The sequence below is a fragment of the Argopecten irradians genome, chromosome 3, assembly GCF_041381155.1.
Source record: "Argopecten irradians isolate NY chromosome 3, Ai_NY, whole genome shotgun sequence".
Taxonomy (NCBI): domain Eukaryota; kingdom Metazoa; phylum Mollusca; class Bivalvia; order Pectinida; family Pectinidae; genus Argopecten; species Argopecten irradians.
The window spans coordinates 16,611,095-16,637,757 of NC_091136.1; the positions used below are offsets into that span (position 1 = coordinate 16,611,095).

The 26,663-nt window shown below is 34.2% G+C and overlaps 2 protein-coding genes across 2 annotated transcripts in view; one reads left to right on the top strand and one right to left on the bottom strand.

The window, feature by feature from the left end:
- The first annotated feature begins 2,372 nt into the window (after positions 1-2,372).
- Positions 2,373-13,901, top strand: LOC138317682 (zinc finger protein ZPR1-like). The gene is made up of 13 exons (XM_069259515.1): positions 2,373-2,669; positions 6,981-7,142; positions 7,662-7,746; positions 7,989-8,059; positions 8,450-8,536; positions 8,952-8,991; positions 9,357-9,439; positions 9,801-9,845; positions 10,340-10,406; positions 11,183-11,343; positions 11,808-11,918; positions 12,403-12,492; positions 13,031-13,901. The coding sequence occupies exons 1-13, from the start codon at positions 2,568-2,570 to the stop codon at positions 13,220-13,222; spliced, it is 1,296 nt and encodes a 431-aa protein (XP_069115616.1). The 5' UTR covers positions 2,373-2,567; the 3' UTR covers positions 13,223-13,901.
- A 604-nt stretch (positions 13,902-14,505) lies between these two features.
- The window catches only part of LOC138317681 (dixin-like), a 45,869-nt gene continuing 33,711 nt past the window's right edge, over positions 14,506-26,663 (bottom strand). Inside the window, 14 exon segments of the mRNA XM_069259514.1 lie at positions 14,506-19,098; positions 19,623-19,731; positions 20,176-20,305; positions 20,713-20,806; positions 21,037-21,213; positions 21,697-21,816; positions 21,818-21,838; positions 22,356-22,502; positions 22,845-22,898; positions 23,381-23,485; positions 23,783-23,887; positions 24,206-24,286; positions 24,797-24,930; positions 25,839-26,053. Of these exon segments, the coding sequence (XP_069115615.1) occupies positions 19,021-19,098; positions 19,623-19,731; positions 20,176-20,305; positions 20,713-20,806; positions 21,037-21,213; positions 21,697-21,816; positions 21,818-21,838; positions 22,356-22,502; positions 22,845-22,898; positions 23,381-23,485; positions 23,783-23,887; positions 24,206-24,286; positions 24,797-24,930; positions 25,839-26,053 (1,570 nt within the window). The 3' untranslated portion in view covers positions 14,506-19,020.

Genomic DNA, 26,663 nt, shown 5'->3' on the forward strand with positions numbered 1-26,663 from the left:
AAATGTTTTCATCCTGGCCCCCAATTCTCGGCGTAAATGTGTCGTCGCTCGGCAGTCCAGCTGGTGCTAGATGTCTCTGTGATACTCTTGGCATGATTAAAACTCAACAAAAGAGGTGTTTTGCACCCCGATGAAGACAGATTACACTGAAAAAATTGCACTGTCATAAATTATACAATTGGACTCAAAATGTGAACAAACGTCAATGCCAAAGAGACTTTTGATCTTATTGTTACCATCCTAGGATGGTAACAATTATAATCGGTCGTTTTGCCTACCAGATTTTTTTAAAATAATCCGTTCACTTTGATTGGTTGGTGGAAATTATTATGTTTGGTAATTGTTGATGATGCTATGTTTGGAAGGGGCACCAGTGTCATGAAGATTTTTTACTGCTAAGTATTGTACGTAGGGATACTTATGCCGATTTTACCAAAATCATCAAAATGATAAATACAAATATACAACAAAAAACACTGTATATAACATATTTGGAAGGAGTTACTTTTCAAGTTTTGAAAGTTTTAAAAACACTTCATCTGGGTACGATCAGTCAACTTGAAAAATTGAGATCTAATTTTGTCTTGTGAATTTTTTATCAGTCATGCATTATATCGAAGATAAGAGGTAAAGATTTAAATTCATAACCCTTTGTAACTAAAAAGACCAAAAATGGTAGCGTTGGCAAAATTCAAAAGATTGTAAACCATTTGCATTCTTCATTTTTTTCTTTAATAGCCTGAAATTACTGTATTACTTTCAACCTTTTTTATACTAACATTAGTGCGTATAAATTTAGGAATTAAGAACAAACGAATTCTACGTATTTAGCTGGGAGTAGCCGATCTTAGAGGGCTAGATTAGAAGGTTAGACTGATTGAATCGGTCAATTTTTAATGTATCATTTATAAATAAAAAGTGGCAATGGCAGTTTTATGACTCATTTCAGCCCATTATTTATATAAAAACAGTACATGTGCGCAAGTCAAAATGATATGCTTGCAAGATTGATAACATTCTTGCGTCTAAATATTTCTGAACAAATGAATATGTCCGAACAAATGGCAAGCAAACTATTTAAGGATTTAACATAAAAAAAATGTTTAGTTCTATGTTGGATTTATCTATCATTTGGATAATGTGTTAATTTTAACGTCGTTGAACTAGTAAATGTGTTATCCACAGATACTTGGAAGTTAAATGAATTACCTGTACGAAGAACTTTACAGTTTACTTTTCAATCATATATTTTGTGTAAAAAAATATGTGATTTTTATGCCTGACGGTCCTTGTGATGTTTCACTGACGATTTACATGTGGTATGATATAATCAAAATATGCCATTAATATCAGAGACATAGATAATTTATTTAGCCTTTGCTTGATTGTAAGAAAGGAGCTGCTAAGATAAATATATATAGATTTCTGATAAAATCATGTTCATTATTTATCGATAGTAAAAGAATCTAATCTCTGCTCCCCTATCAGTTGTAGAAATGAACTGTCGAACCCCGGAATAGCAGATAGATTGATCTACACATATGTAAATACTTTCATTATCCATCCAACTTCGCGAAGTTGTATCCAATCATTCATGCATGTATTTCCCTTGGTTATTTTTATCTATCGAATTCGTCCGCCTTGCAATGGCTGAGAAATAAAATTTCGGAAGGCACTCACAAACTATCATCGAATAGAAATTTCGGTCCACCTAAACACAGTTTACATTCTAATCTACCAGAGATTAGTTACTTCCCTTCGATCCACTCCTTCTGGGAATGGTTATGCTGTGATTAGACGTAGGAATCACAATACAATAAAACTGGTTAAAAATCATCTGTCCATGGCTTGTTCATCGAAGCTATCAACAGGTTATTTAAAATAGATTGCACAGTGATGATAGTTGTGACAGTTTCATTTTATTTTAGATTATCTGTGCTAATTTTTACTCTCCCGCATAATATAGCCTACACTATCACTAATATATGTAAGGGCACAGGGACTCCTTAGGACACCATCGTTGATTGTAAGGCTGGTGGTAGATTACTCCAACAATGTCTGAATGTTAGAGGTATAGCATGACGAGACATTTTTGGAACATTACGTCGTGTCGACAGTCAGCAAAATAACGTCCGATAAAAAACGGCTGACCAGCTGTCGACTCTCATGTTATGGGAGTAGTGGTAGATGCGCACATTTTCCGTTTTTACCCCAGTGATTTAAGACTCAAAATGTTTGATGGGGAGATTTCCAAACCAAACATGGTTAATAACATAAATTATTCGGTAATGTCCATGCAAAATTATAACAGAACAACCATTGGTTTAGTCACTCCCATCCGGATTCAGTGACCAGGACTACGTTTTTACTTTTATCATAATATGATGTATTTCCGGCATATCTTGGCATGCTGTTATTCCCGAAAGAACTAGAAGGGTTGACAGGTTGGCGACATATTCAATAGAATTCAATACTGGCAAATACTCAATTGTCACAGACAGATATATACGGTTATTTCCTAAGGAATACTTCAGGACGAGTACGATAGATCGACGAATAAAACGAAGATGGCGGGCCCAGACAAACCGCTTTTCCGAGATCTTCATGCTGATGATGACGATCCTGAGGTCACTGAGATTGAAAGTCTTTGCCTCAGTTGTCATGAAAATGTAAGACTTTATTTTTTAGGAATTTATGAAGTAATTTAATCTTTCTAATTCGTTAATATGATACATTGTTTCTCTGATAACATTGTTGAATAGAGGGACTGTAAACAGTGTTATACTGTCCGAGTCAACAAATGTACACGTAACTAGAGAGGGGTCACACTTAATAACGACAACAAACGACAACAAACGACAAGAAACGACAACAAACGACAACACATTAAATATAAGGAAAAGTTAGTGACAACACAAGATATGTTATTCAGTACATTAAAATGAATATTTTCTACCAAGTTTTATGAAGATTGGAGCAAAAATGAAGGAATTAGAGCGATTTTAATATTCTGAAATCGGCCGCTGGTCAACGATAAATCGAGTGACAAGAGGTTTGCCGTGACGGTATACCGACAACACGTTGTAACATCAAAAATGTTTTTAAAAACCTAACGACAACAGAAGATGTGTTATTTGTCATACTATAATGCATCTATGTACAAAATTTCATTAAGATTGGAATAAAAATGAAGACTTTATACCTGTTTTAATGTTACGAGATCGGCGACTGGTCAGGTTTACTACCGACAACAGATCGACGACTCACACACACGCCTGTACACGCGTGTGTACGAGTGCATAGGGTCTCGATACTGTTTGTCCAAGCCATTATTGTGTAAACATCATTATAGTCGGTGTAGAACTCTAGGCCATACTCAATACACGAGTATGTTACCAGACCCTACGTGACGTTACCCAAATTGGAACACTTTTGAAGATAATTGTAAAAAATTTCATACATGTGGTTGAATCCAGATTTTTTTCTTAACATTCCACAAATAGATGTTTTTATTAATAATTTCATGATTTGTTTACTTGTCAGCCCTGTGTTTCAGCAGATTTGAGTACCCAAAATGGAACACCTCCTAAATAATTAAAGTTTGATTAATAAATGTCCAGGCATGATAAAAAATGTTTGAATTCATTTAAAGAAAGTTCAAACATATTTTAGTTTATTCAGGGCACATGTCTTCAAAAATATTCCACTCAGCATTTATTTTCTCATTTTAAAATATATGGTGTTTTTAGGGGTGTCGCACGACGTCGTTTCCCGGATTTTTTCAAAATTTCATTATTTTCATTTTTGTTCAGGACTGTTATTGTTAGTTTAGATTGCAAACTGAAAATTCTGTATCACATATTTTAAAAGTGTTTCATTTGGGGTAGCGTTCCAAATTGGGTAGCGTCACGTTAGTGTTTTTTTTGTGTGTGTATTTTTAGCTGCGTAAATATTTTTATATTAATTCACTTTTTTTTATTAACGCGGTAACTTTGACTTTATTTAATACGTTTTATTTGAAAGATTAAGTTTAAATATCTTGAATCCCGTCTTGCGGGCACACAAGATTTCGCATGCGTATCGTAAGTTTTAATTTCGGGAAGCTTACAAACCGTGCGATTCTGTTCATTTCCACGCACACGTACGTTTTCGTGTATCCGGTTTTTTCGCGATGGCTGCAGTTTTTGGAATAGTTAGCATTCCATTAGTGGAAGATATAAGTTCCTTTTTCTGCTTCACAAGTTTCAAAAACTTGTGCACGTTCCGTTGTCGTTGTCGTTGTCTTTTGGGCAGTGTTCTCCAAAATACTGAACTTATTTTTAAATGTTGCGCATGCGGAGCTAATTCGTACTCTCCTATTCCGTGACGCGATCTGCGCACGTGGTTGTACTGCGCGTTTTGTATGTGCTCTAATCGTTTTTCGAAATTTTCCAGTCACCAACAAGCTTTATGATGTCATTCATTGATTCGCAGTTGTTGTTTTTCCAGCCTTTGGGTATATGGGGGCATCGCACTCGGGACTCAACCACCCTGCGCCGGATAGTTGGTAAAGTTTTTTCAGACCAATATGTACCCATACGTTCACCATACATATTGTCGATTTTGCTTGATACTGAATCAAATTCTTTGATAGTATCCAAATTGATCAGTCCATCCTCGCCAAAGATAGACGACATTATCGGCGCTTTTTCTTTGTCGTTCATTCATGCTCCCGAAAATATACGCAAATATTTTATACAAAAATGTACAATAAAAAAAACCCATATAATAATGTATTTCTTAAGATAACATATGGGAAGTATATATACACACCATATGTTTACATAACAATAAATACAATCGCGAACTGTAATCACTCTGATAATATACACACGTGTGTGCTTCTTATATGTATACTGTATGCAAGCCGTCGTAGACATTTCAATGACCATTACTCATTCAAATCTTCATCAATAGTCATTACAATTGACATGAATTACTTTCTTTAGATATAGGTTACATATATTATTATTTGCGGTAACATTACTGCGTAATTTCGTAAAATAATTTGTGTTGTCGGTCGGATCTAGATCTCTACATGTAAGCTTGGCTTACACACATGTATATACACTCTGCGTCTCTTCATATTTGAAATCGTCATTACTCCGGTATTTTTTACTCCAATCTTAATGAATTTTTGTACAGAGATGCATTATGGTATGACAAACAACATATCTTATGTTGTCGTTAGGTCTTTTTAATTTTTTTAATGCTATGATGCGTTGTCGGTAATACTGAATATACACACTCGCGATATAAATCTGACCAGTCGCCGATCTCGTAACATTAAAACAGGTATAAAGTCTTCATTTTTATTCCAATCTTAATGAAATTTTGTACATAGATGCATTATAGTATGACAAATAACACATCTTCTGTTGTCGTTAGGTTTTTAAAACATTTTTGATGTTACAACGTGTTGTCGGTATACCGTCACGGCAAACCTCTTGTCATTCGATTTATCGTTGACCAGCGGCCGATTTCAGAATATTTAAAGCGCTCTAATTCCTTCATTTTTGCACCAATCTTCATAAAACTTGGTAGAAATATTCATTTTAATGTACTGAATAACATATCTTGTGTTGTCACTAACTTTTCCTTGTATTTAACGTGTTGTCGTTTGTTGTCGTTTCTTGTCGTTTGTTGTCGTTATTAAGTGTGACCGCTAGAGAGGAGAAAATGTAAAAAAAAAAACAAAAAAACAAAGGAAGTTAGCTGTCAGACTGGGGTTCGAACCCGGGACCTCCGAACACTAGAAAGTAGCTTTGATAACGTATAGTCAAAGACAGGCGTCTGCTTCTGGTTTGATAAAAATATAATAACCTACCCCTACTACCCAGCTAGCAGCAACACGTCGGACAGACGTTGGCCCAATGCATGACACTAGGTGGGCCCAACGTCAGATGATGACACAGACGTATTTTTGCCGACGAAACGTAAGAAATCCGACTGCGACCTAGCTAGCCGACTGAAAATTACGCCAGACCAACGTAACTGTGCTAGCTGGGTATAATAGGGGTATTTGTAGCCTAGGTTATTATATTTTTATCAAACTATAGTAGGGGTATGATATTTTATTTTTCCAAAACTAGATGCAGACGACTGTGAGTCAAAGGACATAAGTATTTTTTACTTTTATTTTCTGTACATATATTCCATATTTAAAAAAAAAAAATTTTTTGATAAATTCAATTTTCCTGATTTCATCTATTGATGGATTTTAACCAAATTAAGTATACTTTTTGAGAATTGTCTACTACCTGGTCACTGGTGATCAATCCTGCTCAGTCATATTACAAATGTATATAATATTGGATATGTTGGGTACATCCATGGTAGAGTATGCATGCAGCCATGCACACCTGGCTAGAGTTCCAAGTCCCATGTTCGAATCTTAGTCTGATCGCTATATTTTCTTATCTCCTATTTAATACAACTGTACAGGATATATTTATATAAATATTGTATTTCTAATTCATCACTTGCTTGTATGGATCGAGGTCAAGAACAGGTTTTCTCTAAGGCTTGATCTCAGTACCAGTATAAGATTTTCTTATTTTGCCCTCTCACTGTGACCAGAGGATAGGTGAAGAGACAAGATTATACACAAGATCTTTGCATATGCATATTCAATAATTGCATCATATCGTAGAAACAATATCATGACATATCACTATGACGTCACAAAGACAATCCTCTTATTGATATGTTCATTGTCTCACCCAAAAGAGTGTAAATTTGAAAGAATCTGACAAGTATTTATGATATAAATTGACTTCTGGTATAAGTATGCAAGACAAAACTTAACAATAAAAGAGGTATACCATTCACTGCCTAAAGTATTTAATGAATAGGTTAAATTAAATTAATTAATTAGAATATCAGTATGGAGTTAAATTTTGAGTAACAATAAACATATTCAAAAATTCTTCTATTTTCAGGGAATGACACGACTTTTCCTGACTAAGATCCCATTTTTCCGTGAAGTCATATTGTCTTCCTTTGAATGTGAGCATTGTGGAATGAAAAACTGTGAACTACAGCCCGGCAGTACTATTCAGGATCAGGGGGTTACTTACACATTAGAAATCAAAGAAGAGAAGGTAAAGACTTGTTCTGGTTAGATTGTTTTCTTCATTGATCTCTGTATACAACATCTTTGGTATGTGTCTGTCCACCATGCCAACATGTCTGGGCTCCATCTCAATCAGCTAAATTTATAATATTTGTTCCTCCATGGCTTATTGGAAAACTATGTTGCTTAGACACTGAATATGTCATTCAAATGGAGTAGGTCATTGAAATACTGTACATGTATATTTCAACCTACATGCACAAAAGAAGAAAATATAAGGGTACATGTACTTCTAATGGTGAGAGAACAGAAAAGACTGTCCTAGTGATTTTTTTTCTATTTTATGGACACGCCTGAAGCCATGATGTGAACTTTGTGGAGGAATGTGGAGGTTTTGTCAGTTTTACCTGAATTTTAGACTCCCTGATTAATTTGGTGAATATTATTTTACAAGTGAATCATTATCTTATACACTCTTTGCTTCTGATCAAACATTATTGGTGTAACATTTAATTACTGTAGCAGCAGAGTTTGTGTTTTTTGTTAGGACCTGAATAGACAAATCGTACAGACAGAAAAGGCCACTGTGTCTATCCCAAGTCTGGAGTTTGAGGTGCCGCCCACTAAAGGAGGTATGGTGTAAACAATCAATCTCCACTTTATTTTGGGGATCAATTCACCCATATTTTTTTTTCACTCGTTGATTACATTAACTTTTTTTTCTTTTCGATTTAAAGATAAAAATTTCTGTTACCATAATGTGTAGGTATTTAAAGATAAAACAAGAGTGTGCGCTTCAAATCATTCCAATTATCGATTTCAATATTTGTTCAAGGATATTTTTTCTAAGGGTAAGACCTGTGTTGTTTTGTAGTGTTGACTACTGTGGAAGGAATCATAGATGCGGCCGTTAGTGGACTCTCTCTCGACCAACCAGCACGAATGGTGAGATATATATACATTGTATATGTATTAACATTCAAATTATGTAAGATTTTATAAAAGAGAGATTTAAAGTTAATATCAGTTGGGAAAAAAAATCAAACATGAGTCATATCAGTCTTTGATGTGGCTGCTTTATCCACATGATGATGCCCCAGCTAGCCTACATACAATAAAAAAAAATTACCTTCCATGTATTATCTACATCATTCACATATGCAAACAACGACATTCTCTTGATGGTGAAAATCAATTCATCAAATTTGTACTCACTTTACAAGTACCTAGGTAGCATGTACCAGTTATATACATGTATTGTTATGTATAAAAAGTTGTGTCTATTTTACAAAAATTTGATTATGGAAAAAAATCTATTGGCTTCTAAAACCACAGGAGCATTATCCGGAGATTGGAGCTAAAATCAGTGAGGTGATATTGAAGCTGACCATGTTGAAGAATGTAGATGAGCCGTTCACATTGGTAAGCTCTACAGATACCTTTCAATTTTAAAGAAAATTAGAAATACATACTGGTAGTGCAATTTTAAGGGAGAGTAATCTATGACTATATTCTAGGGACTCGAGCTTTTCTTCATCTCCTAAACCTGGCATGTCCTTGAATGACCCTGGCTGTTAATAGGATGTGAAACGAAAACAAACAACCTAATAAAACAAATCATTGTCTCCTTTACTTTCTGCTTGACAGTTCATGCATATTACTATATTTTATACCCCTTTTATGAAATCAGGGATACAAAAAGAAGGAAAAGGAGGGAGACATATAGCGTTCCTTAAATCTTATATATATACCATAGTGTTATTGTATGATAGCTGTCTGTTAATTTATGTGAAAGACACAAGTGACTGTTAATATGGTATTGATCCTTTTGTTGTAGATCGTGGACGACCCAACAGGAAACAGCTTTGTGGAGAATCCATATCCTTTTTATACAGTTCTAAAACTTTGGATGAACCATGTTACTGTGATTTTATTGTAAATGCCTGATGTACAAAGTTTTTCTTTAAATGTAGTACATGTTGAATCGTGTCTGAGGTGGAAATGTTGTCTTTCACACACGTAATAATGCTGTAACAAAAGATACCACAAATTTAGGAATTTTTATTATGATTACCAAACTTACTCACCGGTACATAAAACCGCATCTTTTCCATTGATTTAATTTAATACTTTTTGTAAAATATACATGTATGTCCCAAAATCTGATTACTGACTTGAATAATACTATCTTCTCACTTGATTTAGACGATCTTCTCCATTGATTTAGCCTTAACTTGTCAAACATATGCCCCTAAATCTGACCCTAACACAGTGGTCAAACACTATAACAGAACAGCTGCCATGGACGAGGCTCTGGGAATCATGGTATGTTTTATCGTTGATCAAAAGCAATAGTTCAGAATATTTCTTCATACATAAGGGTCATCCTGTATAATAAATACTTACAACTTTGAATTACTATATATAGCATAGAATGTGTCTCCACTTTCATTGGCTAAAACATTACTAGAAAAGGGTTCATAATTTGGTGTATTAACCCAGTGTTTCTATTTTTAGCCTGCAATGTCACTTTGCCCCAATGCTGGTTTGAGTAGGGCATTATCCTCATGGTATGGTTATGTATTTAACCTATAGCAACCTCATCAGAAGTCTATAATTGTTACATTGACTACGATATCACTGCCCACCTGTACATTATGATGACTGTTTATATTGTCTGTTCTAGCCGGCGGAGACAGGGCAAGATGATACACCAGGGGCAAATGAAGAGGTACTGTCCATACACTTTTCACTCGAATGTCTCTGCTTCAGAGCTTATGCCTGTGGAAAATCCCAATAGAATGATCATCTTCTTAAGAAATAAAATTTTGCTCATTTTGAAAAAAGAATGAATTTTCACAATAACTAAGCTTAAGAAATCAAATGGTTTCTTGTTCTTATTCAAATACTACATTAAAACCAATACTCACATGCCATAAAATTTGGGTTATTTCTCCGTGATTAGAATTTCATAGATTCATCACCACTAATTAGTTACAATCATCAGTACTGTAGAACTTTTATGACTGTTAATCTCAGACTTATATTGCCATGAAAATGGTGTCAGACATAAAAATAAAAAATAAGTTGTGACTGAAATCTAATTAACAACTCCTTAGTAAACAAGATGATAAGAGAAGAGACTTGTGATTATGTAAGTTGTATCATGCTGAATGACAGCCCTTTGTGAAATTCTTGATGATTGATGATCCATTATATTTGCAGGTGATGACCTTCAACACCAACTGTCCAAACTGTAACGCGCCCTGCAGTACACACATGAAGATGGTCGGTATCCTTTTGGGTAGAAAATGGTGATCATGCATCTTCTCTTGTTTAGTGTTGAGTGACCAGGGTGAATGGTTTACTGATAGTAAGATTATGTAGATGAGAATGGTTTACTGATAGTAAGATTATGTAGATGAGAATGGTTTACTGATAGTAAGATTATGTAGATGAGAATGGTTTACTGATAGTAAGATTATGTAGATGAGAATGGTTTACTGATAGTAAGATTATGTAGATGAGAATGATTTACTGATAGTAAGATTATGTAGATGAACATTTTAATGCTGTAATTTGAAGCTTCAGTGTGGTAGCCATATGAAGTTAGCATGTATTTGAAAGATCTGACTCTAGAATCATAAAAAATTCGTAAACTTGAGTTATCCAATTACAAATGACATAACTTTTTGTAATGTCATCTTTGATTGGCTAAGTTTAGAATTAAGACAGTTTTGGACTTAGATCTGTTTTATGATCCTGAGACCTGGTTGTCAGTATAGTGTAACTGAGTGGTGCATCCCTCTGAATGTATTTGGCTGTATCTTTTGGGCTTGTTATTTTAGTAAAAAAAATCCAGTGCTCTTAAGAGATTTATCCTACAATTTTCGAAAAGGATGGATCTTTACCTACATTCAATACCAATGAAGTCAAATATTGTATGATGTTCAAACAAATTTATCTTAATTAGCATTAGGCGCAGGAACATAAGGTTTGATCTTCAACATGCTTAGTTAGAGTAACTTTCTAAAACTTCGTTTGCATATGGTCTTTAACTTCATTCAGAAATTCCTCATTTTAAAGAGGTTATCATCATGGCAACCAATTGTGAAGCGTGTGGTGCTCGTAGCAACGAAGTGAAGAGTGCTTCAGGCATCGAGAAGAAGGGCTGCAGAATCAAACTGAAAATTACCGATCCCATAGATATGTCACGGGATGTACTCAAGGTCAGTCAAGATCAAAAATAGTTCAAGAGGTCAAGGGGTCATTGTTCAATGTTGGAAGTCGCTATTTTCTTAATCATGAATACTGCAAACCAACTTTCTTTCGCGTCTACTTAATTTCCCGATTTCTATTTCAAAAGAAGTTTGCAAAGATTAACATTCATGGAATTAATAAAATGACTGGAAATTCCTATTCGTATTAATGATGTCGATGTTAGTTTCCAGAGATAAATTTTCAAATTTGGATCATGAAATTCACAAAAGTAAATGGCTTGCAAAAGTAGATTTAGTAATTTATTCATTTAATAACATGGCATGAAAATTTATGTGTTACTGTGAAAAATTATTTAAAAAAAAACACTTTTCACGACAAATCTGATATAATATATTTCATTTATTTTATATAATTCCATATGATTTGATATTAAGTTTTCTTTGTGTCAATCTTGATTGGGATTTTGCTTCAGAGCGAGACCTGCAGTATTGCTATTCCAGAAATTGAATTTGAAACTGACTTTGGAACTCTGGGAGGAAAATTTACCACACTGGAAGGGCTGCTGCAAAACGTCAAGGACCATGTGAGTACTCTATCATACTGATAATCCCTTAAAAACATAACCATGTGGGTCAGTTGACAGGTACTGACCGCAGGTTGGTGGTTTTTCTCCGGTTAGTCTGGCTTTCCTCTATCGTCTAAACCTGCCACATACTTAATGACCCTGACTGTAAATAGGACATTAAGCTAATCAAACCAAAATGTAAAATGCAATGCAAATGTATGAGAAAATAAGAATGCTTATTGAATTTGTTCTTTGTATGTTGATATATTGAATAGGATGGTTTTTGACAAGCTCAGATTATATCGGTTTCATAGTATTTCGACAAAAATCCTTTTGAATTATAGAAACCATTCTGATACTTTTAATGATATCGACTTGGAGATTTTATGGCAGAAATGGAAAAAAAAAAGTTTCTTTATATGTGGGATACCTATAATTTTGATATTCATGTATATTACATTAAATATTATTCATTTTTCATTTGTCTTTCACATTGCAACAGTTAACTGGACCAAATTCCTTCCTGCAAGGGGACAGTTCAACACAGGAAAATAAATCAAGGATGGACAGTTTTTGTGGCAAATTAGATCAGGTATGTTCTGTCTATATTATGCCCTACTTTGAAACAAGGGAGACAATGTATGTATTCAATGAACATGGGTGTGAAAAAGACAGATTGCACGGAACCCAAATAAACATACTCAAGCAATGTACCATGATCTTATTTCATTCAGACAAGGTCGAGTTTGTTAGATTACCTTGTCCATGTCACACAGGTGAACACAGCTATATAGCTTGTAGGAGTATCAGATAAAGACAAGGTAAGCTAACTAATCAGACATTGTGTTAAATAAATATGATTTGTAGCTTCAGTATGTCTGGCAGTTCCGTGAAAACAGTCTTTTTTTTACACTAATGGCCACTAAATATGATTAATGTGCCACACTGAAAAAACATTCCGCCCCCAACCCCATCCACCACCCTAGAAAGAAGATACTACTTTTCAAAATAAGCTACAAATATTATACGGAAGTTGTCTTTATATTTTACAATATTTTAATTCAGTAACCTTTAGTTAAACTTGTTACATATGATTGGTATTTAAAATTGTATTGTATTTTTTTGTTCAGATCATTAATGGAGAGATGATGGATGTACATTTCGTGCTTGACGACCCGGCTGGAAACAGTTACCTCCAAAACGTTTATGCCCCAGACGACGACCCAGAGATGGAAATCGAACACTATGATAGGAATTACGATGAGAACGAGATTCTCGGTCTGAACGACATGAAGACAGAAGGATACGAGGAAGAATCATGACAAAGTCTGGATTATCGGTGCAGGGATGCACAACAATACATTTATAGATTTATGATGCACTATGTGAATGGGACCCAATATATATATATCTATACTGTAAACCAAGGCCGTTTTCGATTATGGGGTTTGACTGGATGGACCTAGTTGTTCGTTTATTAATTAAAGATGGACCTGATTATTTTATATTGTTTTCAGACGAGCTTTGACAAAGCCCTCACAGGCCTGTATCAAAAACTGCAGGTCCGTCAAATTTTATACTTGAAATAATGACTTTAACCAATGGTCATATCGGTTGTTCTGTATAAACGAAAATGGCCCAACTTTCTTTCGCGGCTTCCAAATTTCGCGATTTCTGTTTCAAAACATTCTCACAAGGATTAAGTTTCACATATTTATTTCACGGATTTAACTTCCGCAACTTTACCTTGATCATGAAGTTCACGATAATAAATTGCAAGCGAAAGAATGTTGTTTAACAGTTTAAACCAACTTGTTTTCCGGAGCTACCTAATTTATAATACACGTTTTCATGCCTACCAATTATTTCATGGAGATTTTATTTCTCGAATTAAGAGTCGTATGGTGCCTCTGTTAATGTGCTTGAAATATTTTACCCATGATTAATTTTCAGAATATCGAATTGTCAGCGAAATAAATAAAATTTAATCGCACAAACATTTAGCTGGCTTACAGTACTCATTTCTGTGTGCCTTGATGTAGTACTTATTTTGCAGGCAAGTAAATTACCATTAAGCAAGAATTCATCTCCACAAAGTATCGGAGTCACAGGCATAGTTCTATTCATGACAGGGAAATTGAAACGCTATGATAAGCCAGAAATCATGGAAATACAGAGAAAAATTGCAAAATGAAGTTTTCTTCAAGAATATGTGATAAATAAAGGTAAATCCTATTAATCGCTACTTGTCCTAGAGTTCTGCATGGATTGTAACCAAATTTGACCACAAACATTCTTGGGGAGGGGGAACAGAACTTGTATAAATTTTGGCTCTGACCCCCTGGAGCAGAAAAAGTGGGGCCCAATAGGGGAAGTAGAGGTAAATATTCAAATTCCTTCAGAAAAGAAACAATGAACCTGTATTCAGAACATTACTAGGCATTACAAACCAGGTGAGCAATACAGGCCCTCTGGGCCTCTTGTTTACAACATGTTTGTTGCTACCCAGACATTTCTCCCAACAATGGGCTATTTACAGCATGTTTGTTGCTACCCACTGTAGAGTAGGTTATTTATTAGTTTACACATAAACCAAAGGCAATCGTAGATACAACAAGCTTTATTATTCCGATGTGTCAACAAAACGAAAGCTTGAATATATATCACATTATAAACATACTCCTCCTCGTATACTGGAATATCTGAAGGACCAGCAACAATCGTTACCGGGACAGACAATATCATACACAATTAAACTGACTAGAAACAGATCTTTTGAGTCTTTTATCTTATTCAGAGTTGTCTGCTCTTGATTGTTGATGGTGAGGTCATCAGTTTGTGTGAGAAAATAACGCTTTTTGATATCATCAATTTGTGCGAGAAAATATAAATATTTTCTTGATAATTTCCTCACAGATTTAGCCATCAGGAGGAGATAACTCTGAATTAGGAAAAAAACAAAATACACATGTAAGAAATGACAAGGAATGCATTGACATGGAAAATGGTGTTTTGTTATGGCAGTGCTAATAGATTACAATTTTACAATCAAACTTCAGGGTTTCCTGAAATTTCGAGAGAAAACAAGGCCATGAAAATATAAATGAATCGAAATGTGGTTGGTCCATCTGAGAAAATGTGAGTGGAACCGGAGGAGGAACTTTAAAGAAGATCAAATTATTTCCTTTCAAAATTGTGAGTGGCAACTGGCAATGTATAATCATTAAATAGGTCATCTTGACTTCTCAGATCCAGGAAATCAAGATTAACATGTTAATGCAAAAAAAAATAATACAAACAGTAAATCTTCATTGTGTAGAGAATGACATCTTGATGGCATATTTTTCAAGAGACAGAAACTATGAACAAATAATAAATAGTTATGGTATATGGTAATAACTTAAAACATAAAACAGCAAAAGAAAAGTTACATTATCAATGTAAGAGAGAAATAAACAACTTGTAATCAAAATAAACAAATGAAAAAATACATAATGGTATATTCCCCTCTAGTAATCCCAAGTGATTGCTGATAATCTATGACTTCAATTCTTTAAACACTGATTGGTTAAATAAAAGGTCAAGGACACTACCTCTGACCTGACCCCCAGAACTGTTAACACTGATTGGCTAAATTATAAGAGGTCATGAACTCTACTGCATTCTGGTACGAACTTGGATGAAAATGTCAACAGTATAATTGGTGATGTACCGGTAATGATACATATATGTAAAATGAAGCATTGAACTGGTCTAGTGAAAAAATGAGAAAATTATAAAAAAGATATAGAAAATGAAAACATAATGTTGAACTGTTCAAATAATAACAAAACGAAAGTAGAAAACCATTATCAGCACCGCCTTATTTTTAGACAGAAAATATTTCTTGCGATACACGTACTGAGATAAGGCACAAATCAATTAAAAGGTCTGCAGGAAAAAGATAGTAAGTATTATACAATGTCATAACAATAATATAGCAACGTTCACACCAAGCAACAAAAAAATAACGGGAAGATTGATTGTTATGATATGAGAGATTATCAGTCTTTGTGTAGAAGTGCCTAGCGAGTATATTGCACAGTAACATCAATTGCGTAGAGAGATGTGTAGCGTAAATCTTTCTAGTTAAGTATAGCTGCGAGAAGTTTTTCATGAAAGCACACAATAAAAGTTGGAGTAACATCATAACACTATACAACAGAAACTGTTTTCAAATGAATCTTTATCTATAACACACATTGAAATATAAATGCAGAACTATAACTTTTGAAATTAAAAACTTGATATAATATTTATGCCCTACATTATAAGACTGAGTAGATTAATTCCATCAGAAGTGATGATTAATTGTCCAATCATATCAACCTTTTATCATTTCGTTTACCTATGTTATCACAGAAAAAAAAAACTGCTATCACTATGAATTATTTTACATTGATGAAAGCAATTTTAGAAAAATAAGGATACAACCGGATAGATCTAATTCTGAGGAATTGTGGTAATTTTACAGGGTTCTCTTTAAAAGCACATTGCCGGCAAAAACAGCCGCCTATTTCCTAGTTTACAACCGACTATTTTTGTCAGAAATAAATATTGGCCACCATGGGGGCCTGCGGCCCTCAACCACCTATAATTAATTTTTAACCATCTATTAAAAAACCCTGTTTTATGTAACAAACATTTATACGGATATTATCTGGCTCAAGATATCAACTGCGTTGTCCATAAAAGTGTTTTTGTACCCTTAGCTTTAGCATTGTTATTTTTATAAGTGTCCGTTTTCAATAAAATTTTAAAGCAACAATTTAATGCTACAAATATGGTACATATAATACTTGCATGCTGACTTACACACAGTGGCTTACACTAACACCAACAACAAGAACTTTGGCACCAGTTAGATTGGAAGCAAGCTAAGTAATATGTATGTAAATAATGTCATTTACACGATGCAGTCATCTACAGTAAGATACAGGTAAAGATCAAGAAAAAATGAGTGATCTCCCCTTTATTTTTGCTCTAAATTGTGTTACATAACCAAGATTATCAAACTTACTTGAGAGATATGGGAATATGACTAACTGATTATCAATTACCTAGAAAACGCATCACATTAACATTAGACAGATGATAAATCATTGTAACTTCTACATTTTGTAAATGATATCAATTACTTTTTAACAGAATACAGTCAAAGTTGTTTATAAAGGACACCCAGGGGACAAGGCTAAAGTGTCCTTATAGAGAGGTGTCTTTTATATAGAGGTCAGTGTTTTGACGAGTTATGTCCCCTGAGCGGTTCATTATATTTTCCAGATGTAAATATAAGTAATGATCTTTTATGCTTTGTGGAATTTGTATTTTCTTTATTGGCATTTATAGCAATAGACATCTGAAAGCAGTTTAATGCTTCACCAGAAAATGTCTTTAGATGACAAAAATACTGAATTACCAACATCAAAAAGCTTAAAATGGATAGGAAATCTTTTATCAACTATAAGGTAGGAAAATGGTTGATTGGTTTTGGTTTCGACACACAAATTACACGCACAGCATCTTATTTACTGCGTGACAATGGAATGATAATTTAAATCGTTTTGTTCTTGATGGGAATTCGAATCAAAATGGTTTTGTTTGTGGCAAGAACATTTTAAAAAGTAATAAAATATACAGGCAGTTTTAACCCTGAAGTGAAACAACAGGTTTTAGGGTAAAGAAGTTGTGTAAATAAACAATATCCGATCTATTAATGGCAGTTTCAAAATAAAATGAATATGATTATAGATATATTTCAATGAAAATGATTTGCCAATATATTTAAGAAAATTACATTAATGACGCCAACATTACATCTATCAAAACCCTGTATATAACCCTGAAGCTTCCAATGGTGGATACATGGTTTTATTATCCTGTGAAAAACAATATCAACCAAGACCAAAGATCCTAAATCATACCATGTTTATCACATGTTCACCCTGTTTTAACACCAATTATTTGTCTGTATATATTTTTGTATTATCAGTATAAAATAACAAAATGGTGTCTCTGATTTTAGTGACAAAACCTAAGATTTCTTGTCTCTTTTTGCTCAGTTATAATAATATTTTCAGCAAAGGGTGTTTGGCTTGGTTTTGAAGAAAATTTATGTAACAGGACATGAAACAATAATTACATAAAATTATCTGAAATCCATACTGTTGCACTACTGCAGACTATGGCCAGTATCAAATAAAACTCAATTACTGCACTAATATGGATGTATACACAGGAATGATTCCGTATTGAATGTTACAGTGTTGTAAAGTGTTAATCCAGGATCACATCTAAAACATCTAGGAGATTTTTACCCAAGATACAGCACCTAAATATCCATAATTCCTTTGAGAAATAATCAGCCACATAAAGGAACCAGAAACTCAACTAAATGCTATAGCAACTAAATGCTTTGTAACAGTTATTTTAACACTTTTCATTTGGTTATTTCTTCTATTATATCATATAAACTAGGAGCCTCTAAGAATGAGCCCAATCAGAATGGAAGAAAGCTGGAGTTCTGGGAGAAAATTCAACTGCAGATGGTCAGTACTGATGTAACTGCATTTCTAGTGTCAAGTTTTCCATGATTGCGCCAAATTAAGTAGTTTAGGATAACAGCTCACATTTAGGATCTTATACAGGTAACACTTATCACAAAATTCACAAGTAGTCTTGTTTCTTTTCGACGTTGGTATGAAACATCATCCCACAGAAACCAAGCACACTTATAGCAAATCAATATTTTCCTTTGATGAACACAGAGTAGGTTGGTACCTGTGCTCATGATGTGGTCCATGTTTTCCTTTGAGCAGATAGACAGGGAGATTAACTCTTTAGTTTCTTCTCTCCTCTGCTAATCTTTTTCAGATCACATTGCCAAGGAATAAGACATGAGCAATGTCTTCGTGTTGCACTCTCCTCTTCAAGGAAAATAAGGGAGATAACTCAAGAGCTCTATGCCTTGTGTCCAAACCTCCTCTGTACATTTTAAAGGAGATTCCATTGTCAAGGAAGAAATCCCTGGTCCAAGTCTCTGTGCATTTGAAATGCGATTCTATTGCCAAGGGAGATAACTATGCTACGTCCCAGTGTCCTCGGTGATCCAGGCAACTATCTTACCCTCCCAGCCTGGTATAATGTCAGTGTCGTTGGTCATCTGGAACGGTAAATAACCTATGTAGAACAAATATATACCAAATACTGCAATCCAACTTATTTTCCGTGGTAACTTAATTTGTGGCCACTTAACTGTGTATTTTTTAGTTCATAGTGATTTTAATTTTGCAATTTACAATTAAACACTCTATTGTTCTTGTAGTTCAATCGCGGCAATTTATTTTTGCATCAATTTATTAATTACGTCTTGTTCAAGTCCCAAAAGACTCCACCATTTACAGTCAAATATAGGTTTTCCCTGAATAAGTACTCTTAGGTCCATAGTTTTGTCAGGTGGCTAATTTTAAGTGTTGCTTATGTTACATACATGTAAGTATCCACTTATTCTGCGATAATGTAAAAACCCATACTTAATCTTTTTACATGACAGAACAATAATTTTATAATGAAATTTCAATAAAAAATTTTCTAATAAAAGGACGAGACAAATTTCAAAATTTCAGTAAATATTTTCAATTATCTACAGACTTGTTGCTATAAATGACTTCTGCGAACTGTACTTACCTCTTCCTTGACTGTACCAAATTCAGGGTCGAGTGCCTTGAACGAGTACCTATAGTTACCAGGCCGATCATATACAGCTTTAAAATCCTTCAATGTTATTTCCCCTAGTCTGTAAAATAATACAACTTAATAATAAAGTACCAGACAGCATCAATATGAAGAAGCTAGTGTAAGATATGTTATTGTCATTACAATAATTAAACAGAAGTTAAAAATGTCACTGAAGATCAAAAGCTCTCAGGCACGCATCCCCTACCCAGTAATAATTCTATATCTAATAAACTTATGGACATGTATTGAATGAAGGTCAAGTTCATTCATGTGAACAAACATTTTTTGAGCTAAAGAGATAAGCAAAATGTCAGTGTGTATAAATGAGTTTGTATCAACATGGTAGTGAAATTACCAACATAATTACATACATACTTATTTCTTGAATAAGACAATTAATTATAATAGAAAATTCCAGCTACATTTAATCAAGACAGAAAGTAATATACATGAAGTTTGCTAAATGCCCTGCCTCCTTTTCAAGTTCCCCCAAAGTATCTACCTTTTACGTATTGTGTATGAGAACGGACTGAGAGACTTGTCTGTGAAGTATAACACTTTAGTAGATTCCTTCGTACTGGTGGGTGTGGATGTAGGCGAGCCGCCACCGTCTAAATGGTTGTATGGAAATGCTGAAAAGATGAAAATGTAACATCATATCACTAGCATACTTAAAACATCATTTTACCGTGGTTGGTATGGCCGGATATCGGGCAATCAATCGTCGAATATTGAGCAGTGCGTGTAGTTTGCCATCATGCCGGTATATTATGACTTTGCTAGACTGTTTCTGGTTGTAAATCGAAATCAACTAGATTACAGATACATAGATATCTGTACATTCTTTGGTAAATGTATTGGTTTTCAATGTAAAAAGAAAAGAAAATTTTCACAGTTGATTATCAATATCAGTAAAATTATTTTAATAACTGGTTAACTAGCTGTTCATGGTTTGTCCTGTCTACAGTACATTTATCCTTAGAAGTCTTTACATTATATCTAATACATGGCCTAACTGCTGTTGTTAGGAATTACTTACTTGTATGACCACCGGGAATGGAAGTTATCGGCGATCTCCGAACATCGCCTGTAGAGTCGAAATTCAGACGCCGTGAGGTAACATCAAGACCAATCTACAAGGAAAGGAAGAATTTTTTTAAAATATCCATTTTGATTCTTTTCGTGATTAAAAATACGTAATGATGTACAATTTTGTTATAACAGAATTCCATTTTTTAAAGGTTTCAAACAGCGAAAGAAAATACCCCCAGATATTTTATGTTATACAGTATCCAAGTTCGAGCTAATAAAGTTGAACTGTATATCTGATACAATCACAAATAAAGTGATAGAGTGTATTTACCTGAGAGTCTCCCCCTCCACTGATCGAGGTATTGGCAGACATTGTGATTTTATCTAGCAGTGTAGACACACTCTGTTCCAGTGTGTCTATCGTATGTTGTTGGGGATCTGTTCCCTTGAAGCTGAGACGAAGGTTATGTAAGGAGTCTCGAACCACTTGAAGTTCATCTCCTGTACCCTAAAAATACAATTTACAACCAAATTACATATAAATGTTCAGTACCTGTCCTCAAACAAACCTATCAGAATATATATATATATTTTTTCTGAAGTATGAATTTGAATGTACTACTGGGATTATACCATAAACAGTTTTGGTTATTAACACTCAGAGCTCCGAAGTTATAGTCCTAGGTAGGCATATAATATACTAAAATTTCAAATGTAATTTGAGAAAAAATCTAAAGCGCTTAAATTGAAAACATTAAACTACTCTGTTGTTTGTTAAGTTGCACAAACATTTCCTGAGAATGTCAAATGTATGAGCTCCTGTTTAAATATAAATGATGCGTAAATGAATCGCACACGAAAATGAGTTTGTTTACAGTTGCTGTAAACACAGTGTCTTTTAAAATGATGACTGAAACTGGATTTTAAGTAAGATAGAAGTTTTAAGCATTTCAAATCAATGAAACTACTGAGGTTTATTTGACACACTTACAGCCTGAACACAATTTTTACGTACAAAGCTGGGATGGTCCCCACTCTTGTGACTGCTACCATCATCGGATGATGACAGAATTTTCCCTTCCAGCTGGGCCATACGCTTGTCTTGTGAAGCCCACTCGTGCTGACAGTGTAGCCTGTACAATCATACAAAAAACAGCAAGCTTAGTCAACAGGTCCTCTGTTAAATAGAAGTTTTAGATAGACATCAGCAGTGAATACAAACAGAAAAAGCATCATATTTGAATTATGGCTCAGTTACATTTACAACTAGATACAGTCACTGCGACAAGTTGACATTAATAATAATATTTGCAATTTCAGCAGTAAATACCAAGAGAAAGAGCATCATGCAAGTGTCCATTTCATTCACTAAGTCTGAATCTCCTTAGAAAGTATCAAATGAGAGACTAAAATTGTATCTGAGAACTAAATAAGTCGTTTCAGAAGTTTTTAATAGACATCAGCAGTGAATACAAACAGAAAAAGCATCATGTCATTGTCTTTCATTAAGTCTTAATCTTCTCCGCTATCATCAAAGGAGACACTAAAATAAAATTGTATCCATATAAAAATTAATCACTTCAGAAGGAATTAGAAGTTTTAAATAGAATTAAAAACTAAATATTGATGAAAAACTCTTGACATACTGACCCCTGTTTGACCTACGACCTTTAGTCGGTCATGGAGATCTGATATTTGCATTTTGAGTGAGCGTGTTGCATTCTCTTTCTCCTGCACAGTTAACTGGACTTCGTTCTGTAGGTGGTCTATGTGTTTGTCTCGTCTGGCAATGTCTTTCTGCAAAACAAAATTCTGTTTTTTAAACATCGAGTATTTTTCAGAAGCGAAGGAATAAGGTTGGAGGGAAGTGATTGCAGCTAATCTTTTTATTTTTATTTTTTTTTTTTTTTCAATGGATTGAAAACTCCACTGAAGCGCCTGGAGAATAGATTGAAGTTAACAGAGATACAGTAAGGGACATAAGAGGGCAGGTCTTTCAGAGGCACCAACAGTCAGGGTCATATTGATGCCTAATGCTGCCATTAGAAGATTTTATTAGTTTCAATAAGAGAGAATCCCTTTCGTGTCCTAAATACAGAACACTGGGCAGATAATCCTCCTATCAGCAATACTACATACCTTAAGGTCTACTATCACTTTGTCTTTGTCCCGTAATGCTCGCTTCATTTCCGTCTGTGGAACAAAAGTCATATATAAAATTAAACATTTAGTTTCTATGACCTTATAAGGAGAAAACATACAGAGAGATTAAGTCTCTTGTCTCCTAGTTGTAATATCTTCTCAAATATACTCTCAAACATTTCTTTTTCTATAAAACCTTATCAAAGGCCCATTACCTTTCATAAGACAACCCACATTATGAAAATTAACATTTATTTATTTCAATCAAATTGTTCAAAAGGTGATGATACCTGTAGCATTAACGGTAATTTAATAACTTTTGCAACTCTACAAAAATATCGGTCTTGTTTTTACATTCCCATTTTAAAAATAAAAAGCTGTTTTCGGAAAGGTAGTGGGCCTACATATATAATATTCCTTTTTGAAATCCTAAAACCTTATAAAACATGACATTGGATTTTTAAATCTGACACATGTACCTATTTAATTGGTCAGCAGGGTATGATGAAATTTTTGGGACTGCGAGTACTTACGATTTCCGACTCGAAACGCTGGTATTCAAAATCAGCACGTAGTACCTCCGAATTAAGTTGTGTGATGCGTTCCTCCTGTTCTAAAAGTCTCTGATTTAACCCAGCCTGAAAAATATACACGATTGATGAGTATGGAAAGGAACACTCGCAAAAAAATTAAGCCACAGAGAATTTCATAAATGCATAGAATGAAGAAATTCATCTGTATCCCTGAATACTTACAATATAGAATAATATGTACTCTAAATTACACATTTATCTCTATACGCTGAATCTTAATATGTACTCTAAATTACACATTTATCTCTATCACATTTGTGCCCTGAATCTAAATTACACATTTATCTCTATACGCTGAATCTGTACACTATAATCTTTGTGTCCTGAATCTGTAAACTATACCTTTGTGCCCTGAAGCTGCATACACTCATCTTTAGTAGCCGACAGTTCCTCCCGGAGATCTTTACACACCTCTGTTGCCTGGACGAGCTGACTTTTCATAATTATCTGGGAATAACGAAGAACATAGCATATAATACAAGTACACAGAATTTTGAATTTGATTTAGAAAAATAAAAGTGTATATGAGTAAAACAATAATTTTATTTCAGTTTTGAAATATTTGTAATATGAGGAATATAACAATTGAATATGTCAAAACCACTTAAAAACACATTGTATATATACAAGGCTTATATGGTTCAACTGTACAAGCTGTGCTTGAGACATTTTTGTAAGAATAAATGTTTGTGATTAGTAATACCACGAGAAATAAGTAAATCTAATCTTGTATGATAATAATTTGGGCTAGAGTATCCCCCTCACCATTTGTTCCTCTGGTAGTGAAGATGAAGCTGATTCTCCTCCACCACTTTCCTCCCCATCCGGGGGCTCACCACTCAGCAGCTGTAACAAAACAGGCGACATGACGGACTCAGCTGGATAGAAATATGGCTGAGAACAATTGAAGGTAATACAGAATATCTAAAAATTTGTTGAAAAAAAGTTAATCATAATAAAAAGAGCTCTGTATAATTCAGACATTTGCATGTCTTTTTGGAACAAATTATCTATTACTGTCAACATGGATATATGCACAAATGTTTAATTTTGTGAATTTTCTATGTAAATATTTTGCAATATAATTATTTTCGTGATAAATACACTTGCTAATTTGTTTTTCAACAAAGTTTCATATACAGTAATTAAGCAGTTTTCCTGGGAAAATATTTGCACTAAAAAGTCATCTGCATAAATAGCGTAACTTCCCCCTCCCTCCCTCCTCCCCCCCCCCCTGCCATCATGTAAATTTCCATGTATACAGTATTAAAGACAAATTTAAGTTAAAGCTTAAATGTTACAGCATCATATTCTTTATAATTGACTAGCCTGTACACATTGTTACACATAGCCTACCAGATCCTGTAGTTTGAGGAGATCTGTCCTAGTTTTGTTGATGGTGGACGACAAGCCTTGATATTCCGCGAGGATTTCCCGACTCTGGTCCACCAATGTCAGATTACTGCTGTCCGAGCTACTGTCTTTGGTGGCTGGTCAACGAAACAAAAGTTCTATCATGTACACAGACTGTTTCTAAATCAAAGTTATTCAAACCACAAAGGAAATTAAAGAGAAAGAGCAAAAATGTCCTTTATAAACAGGTGTCCCTTATAGACAGGTATCTTTTATATAAAGGTTTATCCTATAGTTGATTGACTAATTTGATTTCATCTGAGCCTGTCCATTTTAGACAGTTTCCCCTGTACATAAACGTTATCTATAAAGGACAAATATCAAAAAGGTTTTACCTAGTTTGGTTCTAGCCTATTGCCTTTTGTATAAAAAAGGTTTTTTTAAAAGTGGTCAATTAAAGGCCCACTACCTTTCCGAAAGGCTTTTAATTTTTAAAATGGGAAAGTAAAACGAGATTGATATTTTTGTATAGTCGCTAAAGTTATTAACTTACCGTTAACCTACACGTGTTGAACAATTTGATTGAAATAAATAAAATGTTAATTTTCATAACGCGGGTCGTCTTATGTTTCCCGCCGTCGTCCTAAATACCCGGTAGTTGACTATCACTGCGCCAGACGGCAAAACAGCGAAATAACTCTCCACTGTTATCAAACATTACGCAGAAATCTTGCATATGTTTGGTTTTCTAACCTCAGCTTAGGCCATTGGTATATATTTTCTGATGTTATTAATGTTTTTAAGAAACCTTTATGTTTTCCTCCTGAAAGGTAGTGGGCCTTTAAATAGAAATTTGACTAAGCCTACATTTGTTTTTAGATTGATTGAAACAATTTTTTTATTAATTGATATGCTCTAGTTAGTATGAACTGTTATTTAAATTTTTAAATTCACCAAAAATGAAAACTTCTAAAAGGAGACTCAATATGAATCAAATTGAATGGAGACCAATGAAGCCCCTATAGTATCACATTGTTGAACTCACTGGAGATGTAGTCGGAGGAGCGACTCTTGGAGATACAAGGCTGTGTGTTGGGAGGCAGATGTTGGGGGTTATAGCGGGCACTGGGTAGGGGACTTTTGTCATTACTAGCACCATCTCCATCATCGCGTCGTCCTTTAAAGTCGTGGTCAGTCTGGCCAAAACTGTGGTCCGAGTCACTGTACTGGTCAGAACTGCTGCCCCCGTGGTACGTTCGTCTGTAATATAAACATCAATGAAATCAAGAAACATCATTCAATAACCAACCAAAAAAGTGGTATCAACGGGCCAATCAAAAGACAGAAATCTGTTAGCTAATATTAATTAATTATAAGAATAGCATATTTAAATAATTATTTAATGTAACATGCAAGGACACTATTCAGAAATGTATGTACCTTTTTTAAAGAAAGTATTTTGTATGAACATGTACCAAATGTGGGATTGTAATTGTATATGACAATGGTATACAAAGGTAGTACTTGTAATGTAATGTCATTGCATGTGTTTTGATTTTATAAATGAAATTAGGGGGGGGGGGGGCAGTCCTCTATTCTATCCTACCCTCCCTCAACATTTGAAACTGACATAAAAATATACTACAAAGTCAACATTCCTAATAATAACAAAAATTAATCATATCATTTATATAATTTTCATGCCATAAGCAGAGCAATCACTCTTTCTAAATACAAAGGATCAGTACAGTACAGCATACAGCAATTAGCTATACTCTAAATTGCAGGTCCAATTTTGAGAAAGTGCCTGAAAATTTGAGAACACCATTAAAAGTAAATATTGTGATATATTTGTGTTAGACCTGTGTGT

Coding starts and splice junctions, on each gene's coding strand:
- LOC138317682 (XM_069259515.1), top strand. CDS start 2,568: ATGGCGGGCCCAGACAAACCGCTTTTCCGAGATCTTCATGCTGATGAT. Junction 2,670..6,980: donor GCCTCAGTTGTCATGAAAAT/GTAAGACTTTAT, acceptor TTCTATTTTCAG/GGAATGACACGACTTTTCCT. Junction 10,407..11,182: donor TACACACATGAAGATGGTCG/GTATCCTTTTGG, acceptor AACTTCATTCAG/AAATTCCTCATTTTAAAGAG.